This window comes from Saccostrea cucullata, unplaced genomic scaffold (genome assembly GCF_032062105.1).
Source record: "Saccostrea cucullata isolate Sc308-1 unplaced genomic scaffold, CSIRO_AGI_Scuc_v1 ctg2900, whole genome shotgun sequence".
Classification (NCBI taxonomy): Eukaryota; Metazoa; Mollusca; class Bivalvia; order Ostreida; family Ostreidae; genus Saccostrea; species Saccostrea cuccullata.
The window spans coordinates 28,629-39,413 of NW_026939229.1; the positions used below are offsets into that span (position 1 = coordinate 28,629).

Consider the following 10,785-nt stretch of genomic DNA (forward strand, 5'->3'; position numbering starts at 1 on the left):
AGAAGTCGTAACCAACTCTCAAATGGGAAACCGGTTTGGTCGAGGTTTCTTATTCCTTGTATTCTAAAAATTACTTTATTTCTTTTATAGGGAAGTTTGTATTATTCTTACAAAGTTTTACTTTGTTTGACTTTTCTCTGTGGTACCCTGAGAAAATTCAACAGGTGAACCATAACCTTGTGGTTGTCCATAGCCTTGTCCATATTGCTGTGGTTGTCCGTAACCTTGTCCGTATTGCTGTTGTTGTCCGTAACTTGGAGGTGGCCCATAGGTTTGTTGTCCAGTCTGTTGTTGTTGTTGTCCGTAGGTAACCATTGGTGGTGGCACCTGTCTCCTTCGTCTGCCTGCAAGAAATAAAATGTCGGTTTTTTTTTTTTTTTTTTTTTTTTTGGTTAAAATGTACAATGTGACTTCTAAATCAACAACTAAATGCACTTCGTATCCCATTTTCAAGGATTTTGATGACCCGAATAAAAATCATCCATTATGCTTCAACAATTAGCCAAACAATAAATACAGATAGAATGACCTATCTTTGTTTGAAATTTAGGTCAGGAAAATATTGAAACATAAACTAGCAATATAAATAATCCAACGGATAAATGAAGATTTAATTCGAATTTGGAAATTCTATGCAGCCGTTCATACTTTCGATACATATATCATACATTTTCATGGTGAAAAACACAGTAGAGGTCCGTGCTTAACATAACATATACAGCAGATTCTGTCATATCATTTACAATAAACATTCATTCTAATAGCAAGATATAAATTTTATTCATGGTAACATACAGCAGACGTTCATTATACTTCCTATAAAATTAACATCAGTTAATCATACTTACGGTTATATATATTCTGTTACACCTGTAACCAGCATATGCATGATATGTAGATAAGATAGGAAACTTACGGTAACATACACTGCTCAGACTGTTATACTTACTGTATAATTTACAACAATCATACTTACGGTAACATACACTGTATATTATAAACAACCATACTTACATACATGGTAAGACACAAAACTTACGGTAACAGATACAACAGACGATGCAGCTAATTATGAGAACCACTCCACCAACTATGGGTCCGACGATTGTTCTATAATGATAATAATAATGTTACTGTTTTTACATCTAATTAAACGGTTTTTGTTTTCAAATCAAGAACATAAATATTTTACTTCTTAATTCTTAAACTCTTAATTAATTTTCAATTCTTTTTACTCATCAGGTACTTGTGATTTATAAAATAATGTTATCTCATCGCAAAGGCAATCTGATTAAGGACAGATGATACAAAGATATGTTTTCTTTGGAGGAGACTTAAGTATAAGTGAAAATTTTAGCGAGACGCAAATTTTAAGATTTTTTGAAAACAATTGGTTTTAATTCTTAGCGAGATGCAATCTTGGCGATTTTAAAAAGCTCACTAAAGAAGCTGTTACCAATAAAGTGAAATTATTTTTTAGCGACATTCAATTTTAGCAATTTTGGCACCCTCGCTAATAATACCAAAATTAAATCCTCGCTAAAAATTCTACTTATACGGAATCATGTCACAGGTTTAGAAAAGTGGACAATTCTTCATGTTAGAGCCCCCCCCCCCCCTCTAAGAACTTGGAAATGAAAGAGACTTAAAAAGACTGAAAGAAATAAAATATCAGTAACGTTTCAATAAAATACAGGTGAAAACAATCAGAATAGGTAAGCTTGGTGCTAAAGATGTAATATAAACTTTTTTTAAAAAACATATGTAGCAAGTCAAGTGAATTTTAATTGGAAAACAAAATAAAAAAAAAAAATCAGAAAAAATGCATCTTAGACTGATTCTCACCATTTTGCTTTTCCCATTGAAATTCACCTGACTTGGTTTTTTATCTAATGTTTCTCAAATGATTTTAATCAAATTACAGCAAAGGCGCTTGTCGAAGTTAAAATAACGCAATTTTATGTGTTCGTTTGTAGGTCATTAACTTTTCACAAGATTTAATGTCGTATAGCCTTGAATACAGTTCATTTTTTATATCAACGAGTTTAAGGGTCATTGATACTCTGATAAGAGAGATAACTCTTAATGACAGAAATGCTTATTATTCCTTTAAAGATTTGTCATGTTGAAGTGTCTTGTTTGTCCAATTGAGCCCCGCAAGCTATGCTATAATTGTTTGTATTTTACTTATAAAATACATTTCTTTTGGAAAATCATTGAAGTTCAAGCAACATTTTATATGAGTGAGCAGACAGTTTATCAACCTTAAGTTTTAGGAGGCTGAATTAGAAAACAAATACCCACAAAACATGCATATATAATTCTATATTTTCATTTCGTAAAACGCGAAGAAAAATACATGTTATCCCGTCCCTTTTCGGGGCTCATTTAGAAAGATTTCTATGAAGTTACTGAAGTGTCCTCGGAGAAATAATATTTCTAAAGTAAAATAATTTCTTCTCAACACAATTTAGTTAACATACAGGTACTTAAGATGAAACACCTTAATCCCTTACCCTCATCTTCGTAAGCCAAGGGTTTCTGATAAGCTACTCTCCTCATAAGCTATGAGGAGAGTAGCGAATCAGAAACCCTTGGCTAGCAAAAATGCCCTTACCCTATGCTGATGCAGTTGATGGTACCGGTACAGACTTACCCTTTGCTGATGAAGTTGATTGTACTGGTACAGACTTACCCTATGCTGATGCAGTTGATGGTACCGGTACAGACTTACCCTACGCTGATGCAGTTGATGCTACCGGTACAGACTTACCCTATGCTGATGCAGTTGATGGTACAGGTACAGACTTAACTTATGCTGATGCAGTTGATTGTACTGGTACAGACTTACCCTATGCTGATGCAGTTTATGGTACCGGTACAGACTTACCCTGTGCTGATGCAGTTTATGATACCGGTACAAACTTGCCCTATGCTGATGCAGTTGATGGTACAGGTACAGACTTAACCTATGCTGATGCAGTTTATTGTACCGGTACAGACTTACCCTATGCTGATGCAGTTGATGGTACCGGTACAGACTGACCCCCAGGGACAGCAGTAAATAGAACCCGTACAGCAGTGGTAGTTAGACAGAGGACACTGGCTATCCGAGTAACATGCCTGGTAACCTGGAATACAAATAACAGGTTGATTAGTGATTGATTCCTTGTTCACATGGTCTATCTTTTTGGTCAATTTTCCATTCAGTTTCTTTTTAAACAGTCGGGGTTCTTCTGTTTTAAAATAAACATAGCATTTTGATGGCAGCTTAGAAGCTGGGTAGACTTCCGACTCTAACTTTCTACTTCAAATTACATTTTCAATTTCCAAAACATAATTATCATAAACATATAGAATTAACCGGAGTAACATCATGATAACCCAAAAGTATTAGGAGAAAGGCACAGCTTGATGGAAAGTAGGCTTGTGATGTTTAAAAAAACTAAGGATATGCTGGATAGTTTTTTTTAAATAAAGCTTTTCATTTCTATTATCAGTGTTCTTTTTATGTAATAATATTCCACTATCACCTGGTTCCGGTTTCTATGCCTCCAAAGTAAATTCGCTACTGTAACAAAAGAGCTTTCTCTAAGTTCGATCTATTTTTAAAGCAAGATAGGCCATCCACATATAAGTTGAATAAAAATATAAAAAGGATTTTGACAGCCTCGTTTGAAGTTAGCATCGATTTCATAAATGTTATGGTCCTTGTAATGACCTTGTCAGCAAAAACATGTTTAACCTATCATTGAATCGTATTTTGGCCGACTTAATTTGTTTCATACAAATCGTAAGCCCTTTGTTTTTATACTGATTTGACTACGTATAGTTGCATCTACGCGAACAATACATAGCAGTTATGACAAGCATGGCCGGTAAACAGGGCATATTTACTCATCCTAGGCATCTGATCTAATTTTCTGAAATTTTCAGAGGTCACCATTTTATGCCTTCTTTACATATCTGTACATATATATTGTTCATTGACAATTTAAGATCGATTTCTATTCCTTTTTTAATTTTTAAATTTTATCATTTCTGTGGTTTAATATACAATGATTTTTTTTATTATGAAAGTATTTCACAGTCATTTTCTTCATGCAAAATTAAGATTGCTTTAAAATTTACTCAAAAGAATTTTATCTAGAAATACAACTTGTTTATTGTTGCGTGTTATTTTTTTCATAAATACTTTGATTGTTGATTTGTTGTTAATTTCGTGATATTTTACTTTAAATGGTAAAAGAAAACGCAGAATATAATTTAAAGATGTTGAAATTTATACTCCTTAATTGAAAATCTAAAGGTATATTTTTTGGCAAGCAGACGTCTGTCTATCTGTTTGTCTCTTTGTCCGTAAATACATGAACATTGACCATATTTTTTTCATTTTATAGCTTTCAGATTTCAAAGGTGTATCCCTTTTTCATTTTAAGCCTCTGAATATGATTTAAAATTCATTGAAGTTATAGAAACGGTCTTTTAAAACTTGATATTTTACCCTTATAAAGTACAAAAAATAAAAGCATTTCTGTAGTAATGGAATTTCTTATAATCTAGTCTTTGATACCAATTTTTATTGACCGATTTTCAATTAGAAATTGTATAGCTGAATTCACAAGACACTATTTACCCATTGTATTACTTCATTTTATTATTAGAGTTTATCATACTTTATGGGGAATATTATTAAACCTCAAATATATTTGAAGAAAATGCGAATCAAAGTATTTTTGTGAGCGTTCTCAATTACCCAATTCTCGATTTTCAGGATCTTAGCATTGGAGTATCTTAACATTCATAATTTTCTACCTTCAAATTGTCGTCTATTAAATCGGGTAAAACTTGTTAACTAATTAAATTTATTTTACCACGAAGAAAGCATTTACGAAGAAATCTACAAATGCATGCAGTTATTTTTACTTGCAATTAATCAGAGGAAAATGCATCTTGAAAATAATTGACCCCTTTCCCCACTTTCTGACTTCGAAAGATAAAAATCTATTAATTGCTTTTCAATTACAAGTTATCGAGAATTTATCACATCTTTAAATCTGCTTGGTTAAGACGAATAAAATTTAAAAAAGGATTATCTATGTTACATAACTACCTACCAAGAACAAGAGAAATCTGCAAAACAATTCCAACGAGAAGAAAATAAAATTTATCCGCCATGTTGTTCACAGTGCCCGGGACCTGATACAAATGACATGGTTGTGAGGGAATATTATCGGCTCTCCCTTATCAGTTCATTCCAACACACTGGACATATTAGGAAAGCCCCTTTGTTTGTCATCATTGGGGGATATGGTATTTCGAAATTCTCTGATGGCATTTTGAAAAAGGGGAGCGACCTATATATAGGTTACTACGTTTTTCTTTATCAATAGATTATTTACTTTTTTCTTACCATAAAGCAATGTAAACATCGTAATTTTTTATCTCGTACTTAATTTATATTTCAAGTATACGGACTATTGATGTGCCTGTGCGTCTTTTAGTTTATCTACCTGAATATTCGTTATATTTCTTCTCTTGTCCCAACATAAAATTAAATCACAGTCAGACAACGACACCCCCTACCTAACCCTCCCCCATACACACACACCCTCATCCTCTCACACACATTAATTATGAAGTACAAGCATCTTAAAGGGCATATGCTTACGAAAACCTCAAAACTAAAGTTAAGTTTAAAAGTATTTCAGACAAAATTAATCAAAGGAAAGTGATTCAGATAAATTCCTTTCAAGAGTTACCTGGATATAAAGGTCAATAATCAGTGTAAACAACAAGCTTGAACAAAAAACTTTACTTGGTCTATAGCATTGAGTAAAAGAAATACGAAACTCAAACATGTCATTATATATTGCACAACAAATGTTTTTAGAATATAATTTATGATTTTTAAATATTGAAAATCTTATTTATTGCCTCTTATCAATTCATATTACCACCGGGTGTCTTAAGGAAGGAGACCCCATGTTTTTCTTCTGAGAGTTTTTGATACTCAGACATCATGGTAGGTCTCTATTCTTTGTAAAATAAAATAATTATGTGCACATGAAAAGGAGTTGAGAAATATGATGTAAATTAAACTGAGCTTTAAAAATTTAGATGAATAAAATAATATCCATGAATTCAAACGAAAAATTATCGAATCATTCATTTTCCTAGTACCCAAAAATTTTCCATTTTTTTTAATTCTATCAAATGAATACCATTTGATTTTTTTAAATATAGATTTAATCTCTATAAGAGACCCAGCTTGCACAAGCAACCAGACATGAGTACAAACATTATTTTAATAGAATGGATGCTGGGAAGTAAGTTTGAATTAAAATCTTATTTGAATGAGCATTCAGGCACGTAGCAACAGGGGGCCAGGAAAAGGCCTACCCCCCCCCCCCGACTTTTTTCCATTATTTAAACATTACTTATACTATATGAAATCGTTGAAAGGCTGGTTAGCCCCACAATTGTTTGTGATATAAGGAAAATGCAGTGTAAAACATTGGTACTGAAAAAAATGGCTTTGAAAAAAGGTTGCCTTCTACCCAAGATCCTTTCTCTATTATCAAGAAATACCGACAAGAGAGAAAAAGCCCATGTGCTATTTTGACGCATGTACAAAAGACCTATATTTATTCTACATAGGAGATATCAATTTATGACACAGGCATAATTTGGAAATGATACATGTAAGAAAACTAATTTTAGTTTGATTCAAATAAACAGAAAATTTTAAAAAGAAAATTTCTTCTTTATCTTTACATATGATTAAGTACCAAAAAATAGTAAAGCCATTGATGTGATAATACTTGCATGATGGAGAAGAAAAATAATAATATAATTTTTAAAATGTATTCTCCTTTTTCAGAGGAGATTTGTAATTATTTCATGCATAATCATCAAACTAACCCTGGCCTGTTATCTATCACCAATGTCTGAATTTTTAAGAAATTTGTTTTTTATCCTACATCTGGAAATCGATGCTATGCTCGTAGTTCATTTTCTAAGGAATCAGATTAACTTAATCTAAATCACGGGTCAATTTTTCAATACTTAAACATTTAAGTCAGTAAGGTAACTTTTCTCATTATATCCATTATAGATGCCTAGTTACCTTCCCAAAAATCCTTACAAATAAGAAACCTAACCAGGTTCAGCAAATTAGCTACCTATTACCTATACCTAACTTTAAAAAACATTAACTGCTGTAAAGGACAAATATCAGACGTACTGTTTTACAACACAATCCAGAAGTGTTGTAAATCAGATGAATTCTCCAAAACATTAAAAAAATTAAAGCAAAACACATACTATATATGTATGCATTTATTATTTTGCGATAAATTTCTAAATAGAAGTATGCTTTTGATATCAAAGACGATTTGCTTCTTCAATAAAAATAGAGGTTTAAAATTTTATACCTTGTGATTAGTCATCAATAAAATGATTTCCTTAAAACCACTCTGACTCTACACACAAGTACTCTGATGTTAATGTTAGAAGGAAGAGACTGGAATCCCCCATTGACAACATTTTTGCAGTTTTTGGCGAATAGACGTTCAAACAAACTGTTAGAATTCGGTTTTGAAAAAAATAATAACAAAGAAAAATAAAAATGATAATACTCTTATAATAAGGTTTTACAATTTTTATATTAATTGTATAAAATCAATAAGTATGCTTACATGAAGATCTGTGGTTCAAAATACAAATAATTGATGTATATCAAAAAATATATAATACAATTTAACCTATATACTTTGAAACCATGAACCGCAAAAATTACAAAAATGTTTTCCTATTTAAATGCCAACCATGTACAAACATGTATTGTATTTGTTAATAGTTAGGTTGACCTATCTACCTACAGTTATATCATTTGTATAACTCGCAGACCACTACGATGTAACATTTTAAAATTTTTCTTCAGCGGTTGTGTTTATATATTTCCGTATAATTGTCCTTTAACCCATCTTTTTCTAATATTTGTAGCTTCCTGTATTCCATGGTATAGTTCCTGTTTGAGTGACTCTTCAAAGGACTTTAAAGCTTCCTGTAAATCTCCCACAGCATGTTGACAGATCCCTAGTATCTGCCAGTGTATATCTCGGAGTTCAAAAGGCACATATGTCCCGTCATCATAGAGCAGCAGTGTCTGTAGGTCTGTCAGTGACTGTAAACACTGAGATCTATTACCCAATCTATATTGAGATAACACAGACAACATCTCTACTATTATAAACGGTGATAAAAATAAGAACGGAAATCGATTTTGTTGGTTAACACTTTGTTCTAAACTTAATTCTACAATACATGAAATCTTATTATATATTCTCACAGTGTCTACCCAGGCTGTATTCATCCTTCTGGACAAAGACAGTTTACCTAGAGCTTCGTTATACCTTAGCCTATCCACTTTATAAAATTCATACATAATAAAGTCCTGTGACATTCTTTCTTTAGAGAGATAAGTGATATGTAGTGTTTCAACGTATCTCCCAGTCCTGTAGAAATACAGTGCTAAATATAATAAATGAGACAAGGGGCCCAGTTTTGCTGCAAGTTTCAGCATGTTACAAATCATTCTATCTATGATATATACATTTTTATGTTTGTCAAATAAAGTACTGTTTGCCATTTTGAAGGCTAAATTAACGAGAGTACTTGCGGTACAGAACTGTAATGTTAATAACTGACTTGATAATCGTGATAGTTTATCAATTGATATCAAATGGAGGTAACAGTCAGATGTCTCTCTAATAGAAAATGGGAGGCTGAATATCTCACTCCGGCCACACACATCAATATCAGTGATATTCTCAGTAAAAGATAATAAATTGGAAGGGCTACACAGAGCTGGTTCTAAGATTGATCTGAGAGTCGGACTCAGCAGTAGACTGGACACGTCCATTCTGTAATACTGATAAAGCTGTTGTAAAAGAGATTCACGTGTATCGCCATTTAGTTTGTTCATAATCATGTTATGTGGAATAAAAAAAATTAGGAAACATTCCACGATAAACGGAAAGAACGAGAAATTTGTAACATTTCCAAAAGCAATCGAGTAAATTGTTTGGGTGCCATTTAGCGTTTCCGAATTGCATCATCCAGAACATTGTGATCTTCATGTAATATGAACATAGTATTGTCTCTTTTCGGTAATTCATAACTTCCTTCAGAAATATTTTCAGAAGACCATAACATAGAAATTGTGTATGATTCATGGTACACACTAGTTGGTGTTCGGCTTGAGAAAACGATAACCTCCATTCTAATTAGTTATAAGCCGAAACCATTTTACTTCCAACAGGCATACAGTGACATCCATTTCTCAGAATTTTTTCTAACACAGGTACAGGCGGCCAAGCATGTCTTTGGCATCTTTCCATCAAACTTCTTAAGAATTTTCTGCTGCTAATAGCGGCAAAACAAATAGCATAATCATTTTCAAAAGATTTAAAAAAAACTATTTGTACAAGGGCCATGAATGGTGAAATTTGTGTGGAAGGAAAAAGACCTGTTATTCCTATAAACACGAAAAACGTTTTCCATGAATATATAACTAGATAAGTAAATCCCGCCATTAAAAGCAATAAGACATGGTTTCACAAAAATGGGTTGTTTATGTACGGGTGTCAGAAGACGTAGTCTGACAAATCCTGGTGGTGTGTCAGAATCCTCCATAAGAAATACATGATTTTTTTTATGTATTGTTAATTCAGAAATGGGAGATGTCAGTTATTAATTCATAATTACAACTCCAGAACATCGTGTCCCTGTCAGATGATCTCAACCTAAATCCATCTCTATAACTGCCACTTCTCATCACAACACTGCCTCTATGATTATTAACAGCTTTCGTTATCATCTCATCCATGTCCTTTACATCCCTTCTGATGGCCACTTCAGTCGATGTCCCTATTTTACGACACAGACCGACATACAGGACCTCTGATGGATGGGGAATGGGATCCATTCTTTACAAAAAGACAGGTAAATAAGTTACCTTTTATATTTTTAAGAAATTAATATCAGTAATATGACATTAAAAATCTATTCAGGAGTGTACTAGATCTATTAGTTTGGCTATAAACATTAAAAGTTATGATGAAGGTATTTTACAACAGTTAATGAGTTTCACAAATAACGTGTACACAAAGATGGTATCATTTAAGCAACATGATTTCTTAATACAATCTGCTCAATTATATTATAAACATGAGTTTTTTTATACAGATATTTTATCCAAACAGATTTATAATTAACTTAAGTACTTTACCTGACTTTGAATTTTTTCTTCAAATGGCTGTCTGTATCGCAGCAAACTAAAATGGAAATACCCGGCAAATCTACTTACGTTTTCTATTAATACATGAAGGCCATCTTTAAAATAAAAAGAGTTTTCCACTTAAGTATAGTAGCTTGGTCCCTTTTTTCGCCCTTATTTTACAGAAAATGCTTGAGGATATGGTATAATTTTTATTTTCATGGTGTATAACATAGTATTTCTGATTAAGATTTAGTACAATCATTATTAACGACTTTGAGTATCAAGAAACAAAAGCGAATTTGCAACACCTACCGCACATACACATTCCGGAACATTTTCTTTCGAACAGAGTACGGTTTCTCTATTACATACACATGGGCGGAGACATTTAAATTAGGCACTATATAAAGGAAGACATGGTGAGCGTTAGCGTGAGATAAGAAAATGTACGGGTTAGAATAATATTCAATAAGCTTGAATTTTATTTTGCACTATTCGTA

At 32.4% G+C, this 10,785-nt stretch overlaps 2 protein-coding genes across 2 annotated transcripts; both read right to left on the reverse strand.

Annotated features, from left to right (window-relative positions):
• Nucleotides 1-5,291, reverse strand: LOC134252585 (uncharacterized). Its single transcript, XM_062735086.1, has 4 exons — nt 5,118-5,291; nt 3,008-3,131; nt 1,040-1,110; nt 1-344 (listed from the first exon to the last, which is right to left on the reverse strand). The coding sequence occupies exons 1-4, from the start codon at nt 5,176-5,178 to the stop codon at nt 118-120; spliced, it is 483 nt and encodes a 160-aa protein (XP_062591070.1). The 5' UTR covers nt 5,179-5,291; the 3' UTR covers nt 1-117.
• A 2,663-nt stretch (nt 5,292-7,954) lies between these two features.
• Nucleotides 7,955-9,991, reverse strand: LOC134252579 (uncharacterized). Its single transcript, XM_062735082.1, has 4 exons — nt 9,772-9,991; nt 8,866-8,944; nt 8,418-8,519; nt 7,955-8,216 (listed from the first exon to the last, which is right to left on the reverse strand). The coding sequence occupies exons 1-4, from the start codon at nt 9,989-9,991 to the stop codon at nt 7,955-7,957; spliced, it is 663 nt and encodes a 220-aa protein (XP_062591066.1).
• Between the last annotated feature and the right edge of the window lie 794 nt (nt 9,992-10,785).

Bases quoted from the DNA above. Each gene is read 5' to 3' on its own strand.
- LOC134252585 (XM_062735086.1), bottom strand. From the start codon at position 5,178: ATGGCGGATAAATTTTATTTTCTTCTCGTTGGAATTGTTTTGCAGATT. The intron at 1,111-3,007 runs GTAAGTCTGTAC...TTATCATTATAG, and splicing joins ATCAACTGCATCAGCATAGG to AACAATCGTCGGACCCATAG. The intron at 345-1,039 runs GTAAGTTTTGTG...TATTTCTTGCAG, and splicing joins CGTCTGTTGTATCTGTTACC to GCAGACGAAGGAGACAGGTG.
- LOC134252579 (XM_062735082.1), bottom strand. From the start codon at position 9,991: ATGGATCCCATTCCCCATCCATCAGAGGTCCTGTATGTCGGTCTGTGT. The intron at 8,520-8,865 runs GTAGCCCTTCCA...GTATTTCTACAG, and splicing joins AATCTTAGAACCAGCTCTGT to GACTGGGAGATACGTTGAAA. The intron at 8,217-8,417 runs GTATAACGAAGC...ATCTCAATATAG, and splicing joins TATAAAGTGGATAGGCTAAG to ATTGGGTAATAGATCTCAGT.